Raw genomic sequence first — 20,382 nt, 5'->3', positions numbered from 1 at the left:
GATGAAGGAATCAACCACTTCTTCTTCCGTGCCTCCTCTGTGGACAAATGGCCATGTTCACAATTGTGGAAATGTTGGTTCGTGTTCCGTCGGTGAACATTTGTACAGTGTGGCATTACTGACCGCCATTTTTCCAGTAGAATTTCCAACGACCCTCCACATGTTTTTGAGCTCCACCAAAGATGGTTGCTGATTGACTTGGACCACTGTGAAATACCTTGCAATTCTTTTTTTTTACCTGCAGCCGACAATTTTTTATTGATTGATTTTGCAAGATGCCAAACGTCAAATTGGTGATTTATATTTTTGTACTGTTCTCTCATTGTCTTGGCAATTGAAACGTGTCTGTCCGTGGCTATCAGGTCGATCACCATTCCCCGCGATTGTAGTTCTTGCAATGATGCTACAAAGCCAACTTTCTCCATGGCCACTGAGGATGTACTTTGTGACACCTGCACGACCACCGAACTCACAATTTTCTTACTTTCCATGTCCTGAAAGTGGTAGGTGCAGTACTTGGCTGAAAATCCTGGGCTGTCGCACTGTCCATCACCGGCTAGCCTGAACCGTTTGCCCGCGAATGTACTATCAATAGACATTTTTTCCATTCTCCAAGCTTCGCTAATGGCTGGAAATAGATAATCGGTTTGGTATTTGTAGAACTGAGTTTTCGCAATGAAATGGATTCCCACAAACTGAAAGAAAGACTCTAATTTTTTAAAACTTGAACCACTAAAAAGTGCAGCCGCTGCACAAAGTAGATTGCCTGCTGGCAGTTGTCCCAGCATAGGTTGTGCAGACCATGTGAAAGGATGATATTTTGTACAGGTGGCATGTATTTTAAGGTTAGTGCCTCGAATTGCACGAGTCACATTAATCAATGGCTCCCCACATACTTCCCCACCTACCAAATGCCCACATTTAATCCGAATAATAATATCAATCAAACAACTATCGAATACAATGAATTTGGCCTCTTTCCTTATACTATCACTCTGCATCCCAGCTGGTTCGGCCTGTAACGTTGAGGACATGTCACTCACATGAAAGGTAGAATCTCTGATATCGTCTTCCGCTATGTTCAGTGATATTGATGGTGTTTCATTGTCGTCTACTTCATTCTCTTCCATTGCAACATCTGTTCCTTCTCCGGCGATGGGTGAATAAAACAATTTCTTCAACTTTCTCGCCGTCTTAGTTTTTGCGGGTGTGGATTCTGTGAATTGATCTCCGACTGCATCCGAACTACCACGAGGACATTCACTATCAATGGCTGGTGGTGGTATAGCTCCGTTGTCAATCACTTCATATTCTTCCCATTGGCACGATGCTTCTCCAGTCTCAAGTCCCTGCCAAAAGGTTTGACAAGCAACATCTCTCGTTTGCTTCACTGTCTGTGTAGATCTAGTTCGTACACCCACTCGCAACTAGAGGACAGATTGGAAAAGGGGTGTTCAGTTTAAACACAACTTACAGTATTGAACTATTAACAGTGAAAAACAACATAATATAGTGACCAGGACAGTAACCTTCTTTTGCTTTCTTTTCTTTGAAACTTTCTTGCCTCGAACTTCAACATCAGGACGCTGTTGCTCCGACTCGTGTGTGCATGTCTCCACTTCCTCTTGCGCTGCAACGACTATGTTTTCCTGATAAGCACATCCATCACGCACTGACGCTCCATGGACTCCCTGAAACATAGAACTTTCATTAATATGTATAATAATATCGAAAACACAAAATGTACTTGGGGACCAATACCCACGTACATCTCAATAGCAAAACACGAATGAACGCTTTGTGTAGAACATTCAAACGACAATTATTCACGCATTGTTGATCTAGTTAGATGGAACTGTCAAGATCCATACCTCGGGCTCCTCATAGACTTCCATTGATGATATTATTGAAGATGATGCTTCAGTAACTCCCTGAAACACAGTAATTGCATTAGTATGGTTTTCTATTTTGTTAAAAAGAACATACACTTTGTGCAGGCGTCAACGGCTCATCTAAATAGACCTGCACAAATGATCAGTTGTCTAAAATAAATAATGGATATCTAAATATGATTCGATTTGCTCGATCGTTGGAAGTGTCACCACCCAGAGATCTGCATCAACTACTAGGGGTGATGTTCTTGTAGAAGAAGCTCCGTCATCTCCCTGAAACATAGTACTTGCGTTAATAAAGAAGGAAGTATAGCGGATGTAATCACGTCATATGATCTCGCTTGATCGAGCTGTCAGTATCCATACCTCGAAATGCATAAGAACATCAAGGGACGATGTAACTGCGGTGCACACTTCTGCAAGCTGTTGCGCCGACCCGTAACTGCACGCTCCCCCTTCTTCTTGGACTAATGCTCCATCGACTCCCTGAAACATAGGACTTTCATTAGTAATGAACACAATATTGAAAAAAGAAGACACATAGGAGGGCGACGACAGAAGGACATATCAATGGCTAAAAACGAAAGAAACATTGTGTGTAACAATCACGCTACAAGAATGCAAGATCTGATGATCTCCATCGATGGAACTGTTCTGAAACGTACCTCGAGCATCTGAGTGACATCAACGGTAGTCGTCAATACGTTGGACTCCTCAGCATCTCCCTGAAAGACAGTACTTGAATTATTTTGGATAACAATAATTATAACTGAAAACAAAGACTAGAGGACGAGTACAAGGGTGTACCATTAGGTAAAATAATTACACGATAAATTAAAACTATTGATTTACATGCCTAAAACAAGTCAGTGGCAGAATAGCCTAGTAATATTACCCGATAGGCGCTTGAAGTGGCTGATGACTGCAATAACGACACGGATGGAGAATCTTCCGCCTTCATATTGAGTGGATACATAAATGGGGAAATTATTGTTAGCTAATGCTACACACTACCGCAAGGCCGAGAGATAAATACGTAAACTTGACTCACCAGTGGAGGGATGTGGACGAATAGAGTGGGAATAGCGGTTGAGAGCAATTTTCGCCTCGCTCGCGGTGTGTTCTTCTTTATTAGCAATGATGTGGAGTACATGTCAGAGGTAAAGTGCCTGCTGCAGATGCGGTATCGATCACCCCTCTTGTCCGCAAAGACTTCTAGGACTCTACTTTCAAGCTCAGAGGGTGGATATCCGCAATATCGGACCCATTCTCTTATCTGATCTATTGTCTTAGGGAAAACATGCATTATAGTACCTTCAGATTTATTATGGGTCTTCGAAGGACAACCGCCAATGGAACAGGCAGGCATTGTGGAAAGTTCTGAAAAGTAAAGATCAACAATTCTCTATGAATACCAATGTGTTAAAAAATTAAATACATAAAAGGTTCAATGCAAGGTATGTTTTGGTTTTTGGAACTATACACGGTATTCACATGCGGATAAGTATTTGAATAACTTTAAAAAAATACAAAAATAATTTGACTAAACTCAGAACATGTGACTAGTTCCTTGCATGTACTGTCTTGAACGAAAAGAAATTGGACGCAAAATGAGTATGGTACATGGCCTTACCTTGACGAGCAAACAGTTAGATGCAGGGATCAGAGTAGTTTCTTGTCGTAGAACAGGGAGCAGTTCACAGGTTGCAAACTGATGAGTTTGCTCAAAGTGGTCACGGAAGTTCACAGAGACGAAGAGCAGACAACCAGCACCTTCACGGGTTGACTAGCAAAGCGCAAAGAAGTTCTCATTAGAAATATGAAGTGGGTTATAAAGAATTCGAAACAGGGGTGTGTTTGTGAATGAATGACGTGTATATGTCGTGGCATTATGCGGTTTGCAGGGGGGCGTCCCGCGTGAGGGGAGATGCTTGGCAGGAGACACGGGGTCTGGCGGTAGACATGGGAACAACAACCCATGCTCTATAGACCACTTTGAAGTGTACATGGTCTTTGGCACCTCTTGGCCTTTATCGCTCCCTGACAGCTCCACTTGCCAGCACAAGTACCCCGGTGCGAACTGCCTTTGATAGGGCGGGGGGTGGATTGGGGCGGTGGTCGTGCAGACAAGACACAGGAAGACTCGTGAATGGAGACACACTTATGTGGATTGCAGGGGGCCGTCCAGCGTGAGGGGAGATGCTTGGCAGGAGACACGGGGTCTGGCGGTAGACATGGGAACAACAACCCATGCTCTATAGACCACTTTGAAGTGTACATGGTCTTTGGCACCTCTTGGCCTTTATCGCTCCCTGACAGCTCCACTTGCCAGCGCAAGTACCCCGGTGCGAACTGCCTTTGATAGGGCGGGGGGTGGATTGGGGCGGTGGTCGTGCAGACAAGACACAGGAAGACTCGTGAATGGAGACACACTTATGTGGATTGCAGGGGGGCGTCCCGCGTGAGGGGAGATGCTTGGCAGGAGACACGGGGTCTGGCGGTAGACATGGGAACAACAACCCATGCTCTATAGACCACTTTGAAGTGTACATGGTCTTTGGCACCTCTTGGCCTTTATCGCTCCCTGACAGCTCCACTTGCCAGCGCAAGTACCCCGGTGCGAACTGCCTTTGATAGGGCGGGGGGTGGATTGGGGCGGTGGTCGTGCAGACAAGACACAGGAAGACTCGTGAATGGAGACACACTTATGTGGATTGCAGGGGGGCGTCCCGCGTGAGGGGAGATGCTTGGCAGGAGACACGGGGTCTGGCGGTAGACATGGGAACAACAACCCATGCTCTATAGACCACTTTGAAGTGTACATGGTCTTTGGCACCTCTTGGCCTTTATCGCTCCCTGACAGCTCCACTTGCCAGCGCAAGTACCCCGGTGCGAACTGCCTTTGATAGGGCGGGGGGTGGATTGGGGCGGTGGTCGTGCAGACAAGACACAGGAAGACTCGTGAATGGAGACACACTTATGTGGATTGCAGGGGGGCGTCCCGCGTGAGGGGAGATGCTTGGCAGGAGACACGGGGTCTGGCGGTAGACATGGGAACAACAACCCATGCTCTATAGACCACTTTGAAGTGTACATGGTCTTTGGCACCTCTTGGCCTTTATCGCTCCCTGACAGCTCCACTTGCCAGCGCAAGTACCCCGGTGCGGGCGGTGGTCGTGCAGACAAGACTCGTTTGCCGTAGGGCCTCACCAAGGAGAGGCCATCTAACTGCATGTAAGAGGCAGGCTGCAGGATCTAGTACATGGAAGGCAGGGGGGTGAGTTTATAAATACCTCAGCCTCCCAGGAGAATATATGGGTGCAGTTCACCCTGGAGACCCTGAACAAAGTGGTGTGGTAAGCATTTTTGGGGGAGGAGGCAAGGCCGGGAGGCTTGATGCCAACCCGCAAAATAACATATGTATGTCTGCTGCATATGGGTTCAACGGTTATGTGGATTGAAGGTGGGCGGCCAGCGTGAGGGAGGATGCTGGCCGGAGACATGTGGTGTGACAAGACAAGGCACAGGAAGACTATTCAATGGAGACACACTAGATTCATTTAAAAAATCAAAACAACCATTGTTAAAATATATGTTGGGTTTTATTTTAGATCTTAATTTCAATTGAACATAAATAATAAACATTACACATTGTAAAGTTGCGGTTGCAGCACATCCCGGGAAAAGCCGCGGTATTGTCCACTGTCGCTGGGGAAATGTTGTCTAATGGCAAGTACCGCACAGGCAGGTATTACTCTCCGAACGCGGTGTCCGAGCCTCCCGTGAAGCCACCAAGTGAAGCAACGATAGGCCACCAGCCTGTACCACCTGTGAAAATGAAAGATGCAAACTGTATTAAAATGACAACTTTCTTATCACTGTCGATTCAGGTACAAAAATGTCATTCTGCTTTGAAAAAAATTCTATCTAGAAAATGCACAACATGGAACCAATTTACATGCATTCGAATGATATGTAGATGTAGTTTTATATGTGGGAGACGACCATGAAATAGTAGTGGCATCACTGACATCACAACCAGAGTATACTTACTCGTTACTCGGATTACGCGGACGAACAGTGCCGCAAAGTTCGTGCATAAGCACCATCATCATCCTCAACACTGTCCGTGAGAGGCAGGCTTCCCTGAACTCTGGCAGCTCGGTGATGCATTGCGGACTTGGCTCGCCTTCCGAAATGTAGGCCAAGCACCCGGAATTTTCACGGCAGCAGCAGTTCTCCTCCTCAGTTGGCATTAGCTCGCAACGATTGCACGTGCACCAGGTGGAGACGCCGTCCATGCGACATGGTCCAGGCTCTTCATCCGTTGACTGGTCCTCCCAACTGCCGTCCGAATCCCCATCGTTTTCGCGTGCTTGCCTTTCCAGTAGTTCTTCCTCGGTGTACTCGGGCTCGTACATATACGGCATTATTGTAGCCATTGTGTGGTAAAGAAAGTAAAATAATTTATAGCGGTGGTACTGGTATCTGTTCACACGGGCTACAATCAACGAAGGTAGCTGACCAGAGCACAGAAACGAGTCACAGAATACTCAAAGTAACACAGCGAGAGTAATGGAATCGAAAATCTGCTGCTGTGTGTTGTGAAACGGTGTGTTTATACTTATTGAGGAAAGAGGCGTCCTGCCGTTTCCATGGCGACACTTCATTAGCTGAGGCGCAGCGATTGTTGACACGAAACGTGCTTTGGCGTTGGGGAAATGGGCGGTACGCGTCTGCTGATGTCAGCCTCGGGGGCGGGGGATTTGATTTAGTGCCGCAAAAGCAGGTGAGCCAGGGCGATGCGGCAAGTGATAGGATTATCAGAAAATGGCGGCTGATTTCGAGTGCGTTAATGGACGAAAAGTCGGGTAAGGTCCATAGGAAAGTTTTCCACGATCTACCGAGTTATGCTTAAAAACACATGGCCGAACCGTAGGGACAATAAAAAAAAAGTCCCGGAACTCTCCTTTAAGTGAATAGGCTTATTCAATCTAGACCTGCTAACCAATCCCGGGAGAGTAAAACAAATACTGTACGAAACTGATTGGGTGGGAACCATGAATGAAATGCGTGGCTACGATTCACTGAAACACTTAAGTGGAGAACAGAAACGAGTAGGAATCTTAGTCCCTTATCTTGCAATCTACCCTGACAGGAGGAGCAGGCGTTGCTTTCTAAGGTTGGAATGGGATTTGGTTCTAAACAGAGAAGTTATGGCAAGGTACAGCTTGTTCCAACCAGGGCAAGTGGAATATAGATTCTGCAAGGAATAAGGCCTAGTGGAGTCCTTGAAACGTGTATTTACAGTGTGTAATGCAATTGATTTATTTCCAAATATTTCAAAAGTTGCTATGTTTGGGTGAGGGGGAAGCATTCTGGAGCTATTGTCTATCGGGAAGGAGAACTTCAAGGGTGCTGGCAGTAACTGGCTTTTTTGTACTTTTTGCAGTTTGAGTACTCTTGAGTCGGTTAAGACACCCAAGGGCAATGAGTCCCTTGGTTCCCTCTTTTTTATGTGAAATCATTGGACTTGAGGGCACCATTTTTTTTAATTAACGTTGATGACATTTTATAATTCTGATTTGTATTGTGGTTTTGATCATTGTAACTCATGAATATATAATTTAGTGGAATTTGAGATTGAATTGTATCATACATGTATGAGTTTGATAATTATTCCACTTATTTTATGCTTTTGTCTGTTCGCAACTGATTAATTATGTTAAAGTTTATTTTATAATTATATAACATTAAATAAAAAAATAAACTACCAACATATGTGTAGTAATGAAAGACGTACTCTTCAGGTGTAGGTACATGTAGTTCATTTATTCAGGTCTTGGATACATATAGTTCAAGTGCATATCATGGGAAGAAGACCCACCCGTCCCCACCACCCAAGTATCTTTTCAACTGACTCTGTTGGAACTTAGGAAGGAAATGCAAGACACTACAATATTCTAAAATTATTGCAACATTTTCTTTTACAAAAGATTAAAAACTAGCCTTAAAACATACAATTACAAATCTAAAACTATGAGGAATAACAGGGTTTAATAGATGAATCTGTTTCAGGGAAAGCAGAATATAAGAACAAGTGACAACATCTCAGAGTCCGGCTAGTCCTGCTGCTCGCCTTGGCCATCCAATAAAGGGTGGCCCACTTTGCACCTCTCCTAAATCAAGGGTGAGATGGCCAAGGCAACACAGAGCTGGCAGCAGATCTGACCCAAATAAGGGCCTTTTGAAGATGGGTGATGCCGGCCTCGAGCAAAAGGCGCGTAAGCAAGCTGTGCCTTAGAATATTGTATTGTCCACACAGAAAAGGAAAGTGGGTCTCTCCTGGGGCTCAACTTCCACCCATTTGCCCACCCCCCTTATCACTGGAAAGATGCCAAACTAAAATTCCATACATAAGCAGGACATTGCAGGTCACAAAATATCCTCCAAATATGGTACCCGGCCCTTTGCCAGAGATGTTTCTTAGCTGATTCGGCTTTTACTCAGGTAACACATTCTCAGGACTTTTGTTTTTTTAGCTTGATATCGGAGGGTGCTGTACTGTCTGATGATTTCCTCAAGTCGATCAGTTGCAACTTGTCAAGTCTTCTCCTCCTATGCCTGAACCATGACATGGCCTCGGTGCATCCAAAGCTCAAGGCATCCTGGAGTGGAGCCTTGGAAACGTATTCATCCTCAGAAGACCAAACTCTGGCCTATAACAGAGCCGTCCCGAATGTTGCCATCATACTTATTTGGTAGAGCACGGTCTCCAGGCTTTCGTCAGAAGCCAGTTATGCTTTGCCCACAGGGCGCAGGTCTGGTCCTTGGTGGCTTGATGGTGAACTGCCTGTTTAAAGTCTTGGCATGGGCGGCTCCTGGGCAAGGACACTGTGGCATCTAATGCGATTAGGCCTGAGACCTTGGCCAGGGAAGACGCGATCTGCGGGACACTAGTCATAAAGAGATGTTGGATAACTTGGTTGACAGCCCGGAATTCACATCTTTGACCTTGGCATCTAGGAAGTGCTTTGATCCATTGCTTGGTTGTGATTAAGTATTGACTTCATCACCAGCAGTGCTTTTGTTGGCCTAGGTGTCTTAATAAGAGTGTACGGTTTGATGAGGCAGGATTTGTTCAAGTCCTTCTAATCTCCAGAGTTCTCCTGTTGTAATAATGTACCCGTTTCTGTGCAACATGTGATGTGTGTGGGCCACAGGCCTTGGTGTCAGTGTACCAGAAGATGATTTCCATGCCTAAGCCCTGAAAATAGCATCTGGCTACTGGGTTGTGCAGAACTTAAGCAACTTGAATTTGGTATTTAGGTCTTCGGGTCCCAGTGTCATCATTTGGGGATGATTCCTAGATCGGGCTTCTGACTTGTTAGCGTGTGGGGGAATGCTATGAGTCTTTAATATACTCATGTGTTGTGTGGACCACTGTGGATGTCTTCAGACTTGATATCAAAACCGGGTGTAGCACAATACCAACTTTGTGATGGCAGCCTACCTTATTTGATGTTTTGTCTTTATGAGTAGTCGAGTTCCAGGTGTATTTCTGATGTCCACTAGGTGATGAAATAAGACACGCAGTGGAGGTGACCAGGTCTGAAAGGCGCCTGGGTCCTGATGTGTTAGCTTGGGTGGGTAGGCTATTTAGGGGCCTGCATGGAACATTGTGTGACAGATACTTGCTAATTGGGGCTGTTGGGCTATATGAAGTCGGGACTGGGGAGGTTGGCATTTGCAATCACTACCTCTGCTTCGCCTGGCGGCTGGATGGACTATGATCCTAGGGGATATTGTAGGCGAGGTGGTAGAAGGAATCCGCTGCAAGGACTTAAGATATTGGTGTTTGCAGATTGTGCCTGCTGGGTAGGCCAATCTTTCATTGCTAAAATGGCAGTCACTCAATTACTGTGGTTGGAGGTAGACATTGTGGTTTGACATTTGAAGTGGCTGATCTCATTGTGGAATCTCATCTTGACGTATTAGCCGTTACCGAGACATGGCTCCATGAGGCTGCCCATCATGCTTTGCAACTGACCACTCCGGCTGGTTACTTGTCCCTTCATATTGATTGTGTAAGGAATAGAGGGGGGCGGGGGCGCTAATCTTTGGGCAAGACCTTACATTTGATATATCTGATGACCCACATTTTGATCACTGTGACGCCATGCTTTTAAAACTTAATATTAAACCTGTCCGTACATTCAGCTTACTGTTATTATATAGACGTCCTATGGAGATGCCGAGGTTTTAGGAACACCTTCTTGCCTTTTTGGGCAGCATTTCCAGACACTAATCGGCTCGCTTAGTGTTGGGTGATTTTAATTTGTGGGCTAACTATCCAATGGACCATTATGCAGCATCTATTTTACAAATGCTTCAATCCATGGGTTTTATTCAGCATGTTAATCTTCCTACTCATAAGGGCGGTAACATCTTGGGTTGGGTTTTTATCAGAAAATTAAAAGATGTCCCCTATATTAGTGGATGACTGTATCTGGTCAGAACACTGCTTTCTGTCCTTTGAGGTATGTCTCCCTTATCTTCTTGACAAAAACTCTCAGGCAAATAAATTACCGGTTGCGGTTCCATTTAGGAGTTGTAGCAAAGTGAGGGGCGAGGCTTTTGAGGCTTTAGTGATGCCCTTCTTTGGAAGATAATATTTCTCTTGAGGAGTTTCTTCATCTTTTCAGAAAAGCAACGAATCAAGCTTTGGATATAGTAGCGCCAATAAGATCTGTGAGTCGGAAGAAGTCTGTCCTATTAAGCGTATGGGGTACACCGGAGTTTTAAGTGCCAGATCGGTGAAACGCAAAGCTGAGCGCATCTTGCGGAAAAAATCCTTCAGATATTAATCTTGCAGGGTATAAACACGCATCTAAGTCTTTTAAGTCTACCATTTTTAAAGCAAAAGAAACTAAACTTAACTCCAGGATAGAATTGACGAAATGAAGACCTAAAGAACTGTTTTCAATCTTACAGGAGCTACAGGAGACTACAGTCGAATCCTCAATGATTATTGACAGTGACTGGTGGCAGTGCATTCATGATGGTTTTGTCCAGAAAGCATTAAACCACGAACAAGGCATTTTTGCTCAAATGAAAACAGCACAGATTACAGTTGACGGTATGCCTTCTTTTAGTAATGGACGTGATCCTGTTGCTCCGTTGTTTACCTTTAAAGAGTTATCGGAAAAGGAGGTTATGGATGTAGCACATCAGTTGAATCCAACATCACGTAAGGGGGACATTTCTCCTGCTCCTTTGTTTAAGGTCTTTTTTAGGACCCTTGTACCATGGGTTACTAGATTCATTAATCGCTCTTTTTCGGGAAGCTCTTGTTCCAGACCTTAAAGAGGCATGGATCACACCGTTGTTGAAAAAGGAGAACCTTGCTCCAACTGATGCGGGTAATTATAGGCCTATCACAAATGTTCCGTTTGTGCTAAAAATATTGGATAAAATAGCATATAGTCAATACCAAACATTTGTAGAGCAACAAGATATTGCTTCGGAACAGCCTGGTTTTCATTCTAATTACAGGACAGAGACCGCTTTTCTGGACTTAAAATCCAACATTGCCGGCATAATCGAGGATGCCAGTATGGCACTACTTTTACTGTCAGATCTTTCTGCTGCATTCGATTAAGTCGATAACACCCTTTTGGCAGATATATTGATCGAAGAAGGTAAATGTGCCCCCTCTGCCACTTACTGGTTGAAATCATTTCTTGGACCAAAAACCGCGAATGTGGTCAAAGGGAATGCCCAATCACGAAGAACGTCGCTCACATGTGGAGTCCCACAGGGTTCCTGTCTATCGCCCTTACTTTTTAACATGTACTCTAAACCTCTATGTGAGCTTCTTGTTTCTTTGGGGGTACAGTTTGCAAATTATGCAGACAATACCAAGATTGTTTTGAAGCTCTCTGGTTCTCATATCAATGATTCTGAAAGAGTCAATGAAGTATTTTTAGCCGTACAAACCTGGATGGCTGGGAATTCTTAAGCCCTGAATAATTCGAAAACAGAGGTGCTTATTCTTGGCACACAACAAAAAATGAAAGAACTACACTCCGAATATAAAAGCTTCATAATTGCTGGCAATGCATTTGAAGTCTCTGACTCTATTAAAACACTGGGAGTTTTTTTACTCCCGTTTATCCTTCAAAAAACAAGTTTCTTATCATTAATCCTCTTGTTCCTACTTTGTCTATCTGCTGTGGCAGATTCGCCCCTACCTAGCTGGGGTTATTCGAGCCTTGATTGCTGCTGCTATTGTTAACACAAAACTATATTATTGCAACAGCTTGTTGGCAGGGGCCTCTCACACTAGCATAGGTACGTTGCAGATAACACAAAATGGTGCAGTACGTGCAGTTTGTGGTTTGAAGCACCAATCCCAGGTGTCCGAGGCCCGTAGGAAGCTGCATTGGCTTCCGGTTTAAAGGCCTGGTTATGGTTTTTATCTTTCTTCTAGAGTAAATAAGATTCCATTTAGACATATTTTACGTTCTAACAACACTATTAGACTTCACCAACCGCAAGCCATTCTCCAAAAAATTGGTGGTGCGACTTTCAATGCTTGGGCACCCGCCCTGTGGAACGCACTTCCTCCGGACCTTAGAGAAAGCGCGTCAACTGCTCATTTCAAAAACCGCCTAAAGACATTCCTCTTTGACAGAGAAATAGGTTAAATGTCTCGTTGCCTCTCTGCTCCATCTACTGATTGACCTTCCTTGTTTCTTGTGTGTCTGTCTTATGAGCACCCTGAGGCCTTTGGGCGAGTGGTGCAATATAAAAATGAAATAGATCTAATAGTCAATTCCCACAGCACTGCGGCTGCATTCTTTATATGTCACAGAACGGCTCTGTGACATTTAGTGCATTGAAGCCTGAATTATCTGCATGCAAGCATGTAACTAATATTTGTATTACATGTATACGACCTGTAATAAGGAAATGACATGTTATTGCAATGGAGTTGTCATGTCACAATGCCTGCTGCCAGAGCCAGCCCCCTGTGAGAAAGGCAGACCTCAGCACCAGACCAGATGAGACTAAATAGTGACTAGCTTTCGAGTCAACTACATGTATTTGTATTTGTTTTATATATAACGCGCAAGCCATCAGGCCCGGAGGCATCAGGGCGCAATTTGTGCAAAGTTACAATAATGCATATATACAGACAAAAATTACATGAACAGAATATTAACAGTGTTTCTAACTACATATATTACAGTGATTACAGTGCCGCTAGGCTTAACAGTGGATATACCCATAGGGTGTGCAGAAGTAGTAACGGAGGTCAGCGGGCCAGAGTATGTAAGACAAGGGCGCAGAGCATGTCTTAGTGCTGGTCAAAAAGCCAAGATTTAGTTTTGACCTTGAATGTGTTGAAAGAGTCTTCAGCTCTGATTGTAGCGGGGAGGGAGTTCCATAGCTTTGAGGCTAGGACAGGGAAGCTAGTGCCCCCGCTTTTTGAAGTTTAAACCTAGGGGTCGAGAGACAGTGAGTCTGGGCAGTTCTTAAAGGTTGGGCGGTCGAATGGCGAGACAGCCGACTGCAGAGGTAGATAGGGGCCTTGTTAGCCAAGCATTTGTGCATAAGGGCAAGTGTTTTTAGTGAGATTCTCTGCTTGACATGTAGCCACTTTAGGTTAGTTCTGGATTCTGAAATGTGGTGGTTGCGGGGGATGTTAAGGGCAGCTTGTATGGCATTGTTCTGGGTTGTTTGGAGTTTGTTCAGGTTCTCTTGGCTAGTACCTAAGTAAAGAGCACTACAATAATCAATTTTAGCCATAAGGAGAGTTCTAGCTAGTGTGACACTGTTAGGGGTGGTAGGAAACGGTCGGCAGGCTGCAATAAGTTTGCACGTGTATGCAGAGGCAGATCTGACTGCATTTATTTGTCTAGATAAGGATAGGGTGGCATCAAGGTAGAAACCTAATGTTTTGGTATCTTTCGAGACTCTTATGGTATTGCCGTCTATGGTGAATGACTAATAGGGCGGTTCTAGTTTGCTCAGGCGTTATGAGGTGCCCAAGATAAGGAGCTCCGACTTATCGTCATTTAGGCATAACTGGTGTTGGGCCATCCAGGCTTGGATGACCAGGTAGACGTTGTTAAGGGCCTTGGTGTCAGCTAGATAATCACCTGTGATGGGAATGAGTATCTGGGTGTCGTCTGCATAGTTAGTGTAGGAGACACCCAGATAGTCAAGCACATCAAAGAGTGGTTTCGTGAAAATGTTATAAAGTGTAGGTGACACGCAGGATCCCTGAGGTACGCCGCAGTGAATTGGGGAGGGGTCCACGGCTGCGGATGGTGCAAAGACCCTCATGGATCTATTGCTCAAAAAGGATTTGATCCAGGCCACAGCAGAGGACGAGAAGTTGGCAGCAGAGTGGAGGTGCCTGCATAGGATTTGGTGGCTGACCAGATCAAATGCGCAGAGAGGTCGAGGAGTAGTAGCATTGCTAGTTTGCCCTTATCCTTCAATACCTCAATTTGGGTTTTTAAGTCTATTAAAGCAGTTTCCGTCCTGTGTCTGGGCCGAAATCCGGATTTCCGTAGACCTAGCAGATTGTTAGATTCTAAGTAGTCTTGGATCTGAAGGTATGCTGCGCGGTCAAGAATCTTAAGCAAAAACGGTACCGTGGTGATAGGTCAGAAGTTAGTAGGTATACTTGGGTCTAGGGAAGGTTTTTTGAGCAGTGGGATCACCCAAGCGTCCTTATGGTTGTCCGGGATAATACCTGTTTTAAAGGAGGAATTGATGAAGGCTGTAATGAATGGGGGCAGATCATGGGCAGAGTCCTTAATGATAGGAGCTGGGCAAGGGTCACCTTGGCAGTTGGATGATTTAATTCTCAAGCTGATGTTTTCTACCTCGGTAACGGTGAGTGGTGAGAAGGCAAATGGTTTGGTGTTAGCAGTGTCTAGAGGGGGGGCCCTAGCAGGGGAGAGTGAGCGGTTGTCGAGCTTCAGACTGTCCTGCTTGTCTTTAATTTTAGATTGTAGCGTAGAGATTTTATTTAGTAAGGCTGCTTGAATGTTAGCACACCATTTACTATCTTTCGTGCAGGTGTATGGGGGGGAGACTGGAGTTTCTAGCTCTTTTAGTATTCTGAAAAGTTCCTTTGTATTCGAATCAGCTTGCAGAATACGATTGTTAAGAGACTCTTTTTTAGCGGTGATGATAGCATCTTTGTAGGTGAGTGAGGCAAGAAGGAAACCATCTTTATGCTCATCAGAAGGGTGGCTTTTCAAGCGATTTTCTGCACAGCGTTTGGCTTTGCGGAGCATTCTTAACTGTGGGGTGAACCATGGATTAAGATGTGCTCGTGGTTTGGCCTTCCAAAGTTTGATGGGTGCTATAGAGTCTATGGCCGTGAGCATAGTTTGGTTATAGGTGTCTGCTAGGGAGGTGGGATCAGAGCAGGTGTTAGTAGCCGCATTGAGGGAAGGGAGTAACAGTGGGAGGAGTTTTTCCTTAGTTATGTCCTTTTTACTTCTAGTAGGGAGTGCTGGGGCTATCAGTGTCAGGGCTCGCAGGGTTGCTTCAATATTAAAAGTTATGATGTGATGGTCAGACCATAAGCAAGGGGTATTGTCAAGAACCTTGATATTGCAGTTAGCGCCTGCTAACCAGTCAATGGTCCTGCCTTTGATATGGGTGGGTTCTTGAATGTACAAGGTGAAGCCGAGGTCAGTTAGAACATTCTCCAGATCTATTGCTACGGCATCTTTTGGGTCACCAAGACCTAAGTTGAGGTCGCCTAGGATGATTGTTTGTGAGTTATTTTTAGTTTTGTCAAGGAAGAGAGTGGATATTTCGCCGACAAAGGTCGGTGCCGGACCTGGGGGCCTATAGATAAGGTGGAGGGTGGCCGTTTGGTTAGGCGTTAGTGATAGTTTGACTGACAACGACTCAGCTGATTCGAGTTTGGAGTCGGATACCACTCTTAGGTCAAGAGACTTTTTATGGATGAAGGCCACGCCACCGCTTCTGGATTGGGCAGTGGTGCAGTCACATCGCGTGATGCCGTAGTCAGGCGGTAAGGCCAGGGATAGTGAGGGGCCAGATGCGGCATGTAGCCAAGTTTCGGATATAGTGATGAAGTCAAGGTCAGAGGTGGTGATGAGGTCAGCAATGTCTAATGTGCGTGCTGTGAGAGATCTAGCGTTGATAAAGGCGCCCTTGAACACAGGCAGTTTAACCCCTGTGGTAGTGGATTTGCATGTAGCGGTGGGTGAGGGTGAGCCAGGCGGTGTAAGTGAGGTTTGCTTGGTGGCGTTGTTGCGGGAGTTTCGTAGGCGGAATCTAGTGCCTAGTCTATTGCTTCTAAGAAGGAGGGGGCAAGGTTGGTTAGGAGTAGGTTTCCTGGCGAAGTGTTCCAGCCAGAGAGCTGGGTCATTGAGGTATTGGTTAATATGGTTACTAGAGTAGTGTAAACCTGCGGTGGCTTCTGCAGGGCTCATTATAGGAGTCACAGTCACAGTCGGCAGTGCCGGGTGGTGTAGGTTCGGGCAGGCCAGACTATTAGGTGACTGATCGAATTTAGCCCAAAGGGGGAGGGTTGTTGCAGTGGGTAGCTGGGTGACTGGGGCAGCCCGTGGGGCTAGAGTGTAGTGTTGTAGAAGGAGCACACTGACGTGCATGATAGTAGTACTAGCTACCTGAGTAGGATACCTACGAAATTGTTCACACGGGTCAAGATTGGGTCTCATTAGATGGGACAGAGGTATCAGTGACCAGAGCGGCACAATGAGTACAAATGCCTTGATATGACTAAATGTCAGCAATCATAAGTGACCTGAATGTACAGTGTATGCAAATGCCTAACATTGACTAAATAACAACAATCATATAGTGACCAGGGCGGCACAGTGAAAAGTCAGCATTTGTCAGGCACAACAGGTTAAGGCAGTGCAAAATACAGCACAGCTAGATTCAAATGTCAGGCGCATCAAATACAATAGTGCAGAATGCACCAGGCAGAAGTATCACAGTTAGGCTAAAATGCACAGGGCAGGGCAACACCTAGATTTGAAATATCACAGTTAGGCTAAAAAGCACAGGGCAGGGCAACACCTAGATTTGAAATATCACAGTTAGGCTAAAAAGCGCAGGGCAGAGCAACACCTAGATTTGACATATCACAGTAGGCTAAAAGGCACAGGGCAGGGCAACACCTAGATTTGAAATATCACAGTTAGGCTAAAAAGCACAGGGCAGGGCAACACCTAGATTTGAAATATCACAGTTAGGCTAAAAAGCACAGGGCAGAGCAACACCTAGATTTGACATATCACAGTAGGCTAAAATGCACAGGGCAGGGCAACACACACCTAGATTTGCGATATCACAGTTAGGCTAAGATGCACAGGGTAAGGCAACACCTAGATTTGAAATATCACAGTTAGGCTAAAAAGCACAGGGCAGGGAAAAACCTAGATTTGAAATATCACAGTAGGCTAAAATGCACAGGTCAGGGCAGTACCTAGATTTAATATATCACAGTTAGGCTAGAATGCACAGGGCAGGTCAACACACACCTAGATTTGAGGTATCACAGTTAGGCTAAGATGCACAGGGCAGCACCTGAAAAGCAGGATAGCACAAGTGGGCTGGGATAAAATTGTGCAACATCAAGTTACTGTAAGGCTTGGTGGAACGCATAGCATGGCGGTGCTAACGTGCAGTAGTAGTATCTGTGCGCCGTGGGGTGTGTTGGTCAAGGAACATTACATAGATAACCCAGTAATAGGCTAAGAGTGAAGTATATCTTTTAGATTAAATGCAGGTTGAGGGTACGCAGAGGCTAAAGTCAGATGCATCAGAATTCAGATATGTTATGAGAGAGGCTGATAGGTTGTGGTCTCTGCGGGACAATGTTGCTGCAGGCGCAAAAGTTACCTTAGCAGGCGTGTGTGGAGGACCAGGGGGTCTGGCAGACGGCAGAGTCGGCAGAAAACAGGCTGAGAACAGGCATCGGCCTTATTCTCGTGGGCCTTGTTGGAGGAGGGCCGGCTTTGCCTGCCGTCAGCCAATCCGGCTGAAGAAGGGCAGGGCAGCCAATGAGCGATGGGTAGGAGCTGTTGTGGGCCTGACTAGGCTCGGGAGGCTTCCAAATTCGAGCGGGCGGCCATCTTTGAGTAGGTAGGTACCTCGTGTACCTTGATGGCATCCGCAATGATCAGGGCAATAAAAATTCAAATATGTGGGCATCAGCATGGGGAGTTCATCCGCAGCATCAGGGATGAAATATCAAAGCTGTGTGCCGCTTCAGGGCGCCGATTCGGGAGCGAGCGCAACACTTACCGCGCTTCATAGAAATTTAGCAGGGGTCAGCTGGGCTTCGTGTCAGCTGCCAAACTGCTCCTGCAGTGGCAGATCCCGACAGAGGAGCTCCTGCTCCTAGGCAGCTTGCAATGGGAAGGACCACAGGCTGAGAACAGGCATCGGCTTTGTCAATTCCCAGTCATTAACTGATAAATAAGGACTCATTTATGGTAGTAGGTTTATTTACTGCTGGAAGGGAAGAGAGAGGGAACTGCAATCAGCTGCAAGTTACTAATTATCCCAAAGCACCAAGCTGCCTTTTAATTGCATGTTTCTTAAAATGCTTAAAATATTTGCTTGCAGCATATTACAAGCTGCTTAAGTGTGCGTTTTCTAACCAAACAAATTCCACCTGGAAGGCACATTTTTCACCAGATTGTAAATGAATCATTGATATGAGAACCAGAGAGCTTCAAAACAATCTTGGTATTGTCTGCATAATTTGCAAACTGTACCCCCAAAGAAACAAGAAGCTCACATAGAGGTTTAGAGTACATGTTAAAAAGTAAGGGCGATAGACAGGAACCCTGTGGGACTCCACATGTGAGCGACGTTCTTCGTGATTGGGCATTCCCTTTGACCACATTCGCGGTTTTTGGTCCAAGAAATGATTTCAACCAGTAAGTGGCAGAGGGGGCACATTTACCTTCTTCGATCAATATATCTGCCAAAAGGGTGTTATCGACTTAATCGAATGCAGCAGAAAGATCTGACAGTAAAAGTAGTGCCATACTGGCATCCTCGATTATGCCGGCAATGTTGGATTTTAAGTCCAGAAAAGCGGTCTCTGTCCTGTAATTAGAATGAAAACCAGGCTGTTCCGAAGCAATATCTTGTTGCTCTACAAATGTTTGGTATTGACTATATGCTATTTTATCCAATATTTTTAGCACAAACGGAACATTTGTGATAGGCCTATAATTACCCGCATCAGTTGGAGCAAGGTTCTCCTTTTTCAACAACGGTGTGATCCATGCCTCTTTAAGGTCTGGAACAAGAGCTTCCCGAAAAAGAGCGATTAATGAATCTAGTAACCCATGGTACAAGGGTAAAGAGGCCGACAATGTGCCAATGCAGTGTAGGGACACATTCTCACACGCTATGGGGGTGCTTCAGAGGAGTGTGGCCTTCAGACTCGTGTTTCTGTCTGGTCACGGCATTCCTCAATAACCTGGCAGACCCTAGCACCATAGAGTACACGCCACAAATGGGGGTTTGCCATTGTGCATATTTCGGGGTACCTTGCACTGCCGTGTTTGTTTTCTCTTGCATTGTTGTGTTGCGAATAAAGTCAAACATATAGAGTCTGATACCTTACCTGCCAGTGCTTTCCATAAAATAAGAACTATAATAATGTGCTGTGTGTATTGTGTGCGTTTGTGGGTATGTATGCATTTGTGAGGGGCTTGCTTGCATTGGCCTACACTGTATCATATCCATTCCCTGCTGAGCCCAAACTATGGCAGCGCTTGGCCTGCCTGGACTAGTTGCTGCTCTGCCACTGGTGGCCGCGTAAGCGACCAAAGTGGCCCCGACACCTCCTGCTTGGACACTCAGGCCGCGAACACATTTGTCATCCTTCCAGTCTTTCCTGCCAACACATCTTTTGTTCCAGTCGGAATGGTTACTTCAGCTGACACCTTAACAATAGCAGGTGTTAGGCAGCCTATGCCTCAGGTATTATAGAGCGCGCTGCGTGCTGCTAGGCAGAGGGGGGTGATCGCCCTCTGATGCAAGGTGTGCTAATATGAACTAAGCTGCTATGTAAACAGGTGGCTTGTTCGGTGCCAACTACTGGCTTTGGGTGACCGTGCCAGCAAATTCCTTCAACTCTGTTTGAACTTTGCTGGCTTTTTCAGTATTCAAATCAGATGGAAAGCGCAAGGCAGTGTGCAATGCAAGAGTTAATGAAGGGTTACTGTGTTGATCCGGAGTGGATATGAGTTTCTTTTTTTAATTCCTTGCAGGTCTCCAGAGATTACAGGCAGAAAATATTGATAGCAACAGAAGCAGGTCCACGGAGACCGAGCCGTGCGGGGACGTGCCGGCAGGCTGGATCGTGATCTCCGCGGCTGGATCGTGATCCCTGCGGCGGACATGGCCCGGCACGACGACATTGCAGCAGGTAAGG

General features: G+C 45.5%; 1 protein-coding gene across 3 annotated transcripts in view; it reads left to right on the top strand.

The window, feature by feature from the left end:
- Positions 1-20,382, top strand: part of TOGARAM2 (TOG array regulator of axonemal microtubules 2) — a 717,735-nt gene that overhangs the window by 401,225 nt on the left and 296,128 nt on the right. For all 3 annotated transcript variants that reach the window (XM_069608717.1, XM_069608718.1, XM_069608716.1), the window contains exon 2: positions 20,219-20,376. In XM_069608717.1, the coding sequence (XP_069464818.1) occupies positions 20,349-20,376 (28 nt within the window). In that variant the 5' untranslated portion in view covers positions 20,219-20,348. The remainder of the gene's footprint in view (positions 1-20,218; positions 20,377-20,382) is intronic.

The sequence above is a fragment of the Ambystoma mexicanum genome, chromosome 4q (genome assembly GCF_040938575.1).
Source record: "Ambystoma mexicanum isolate Mex_15411 chromosome 4q, UKY_AmexF1_1, whole genome shotgun sequence".
NCBI lineage: Eukaryota > Metazoa > Chordata > Amphibia > Caudata > Ambystomatidae > Ambystoma > Ambystoma mexicanum.
Note: the sequence above shows the minus strand (reverse complement) of the source record. Positions and strands in the feature narration are given on the sequence as shown.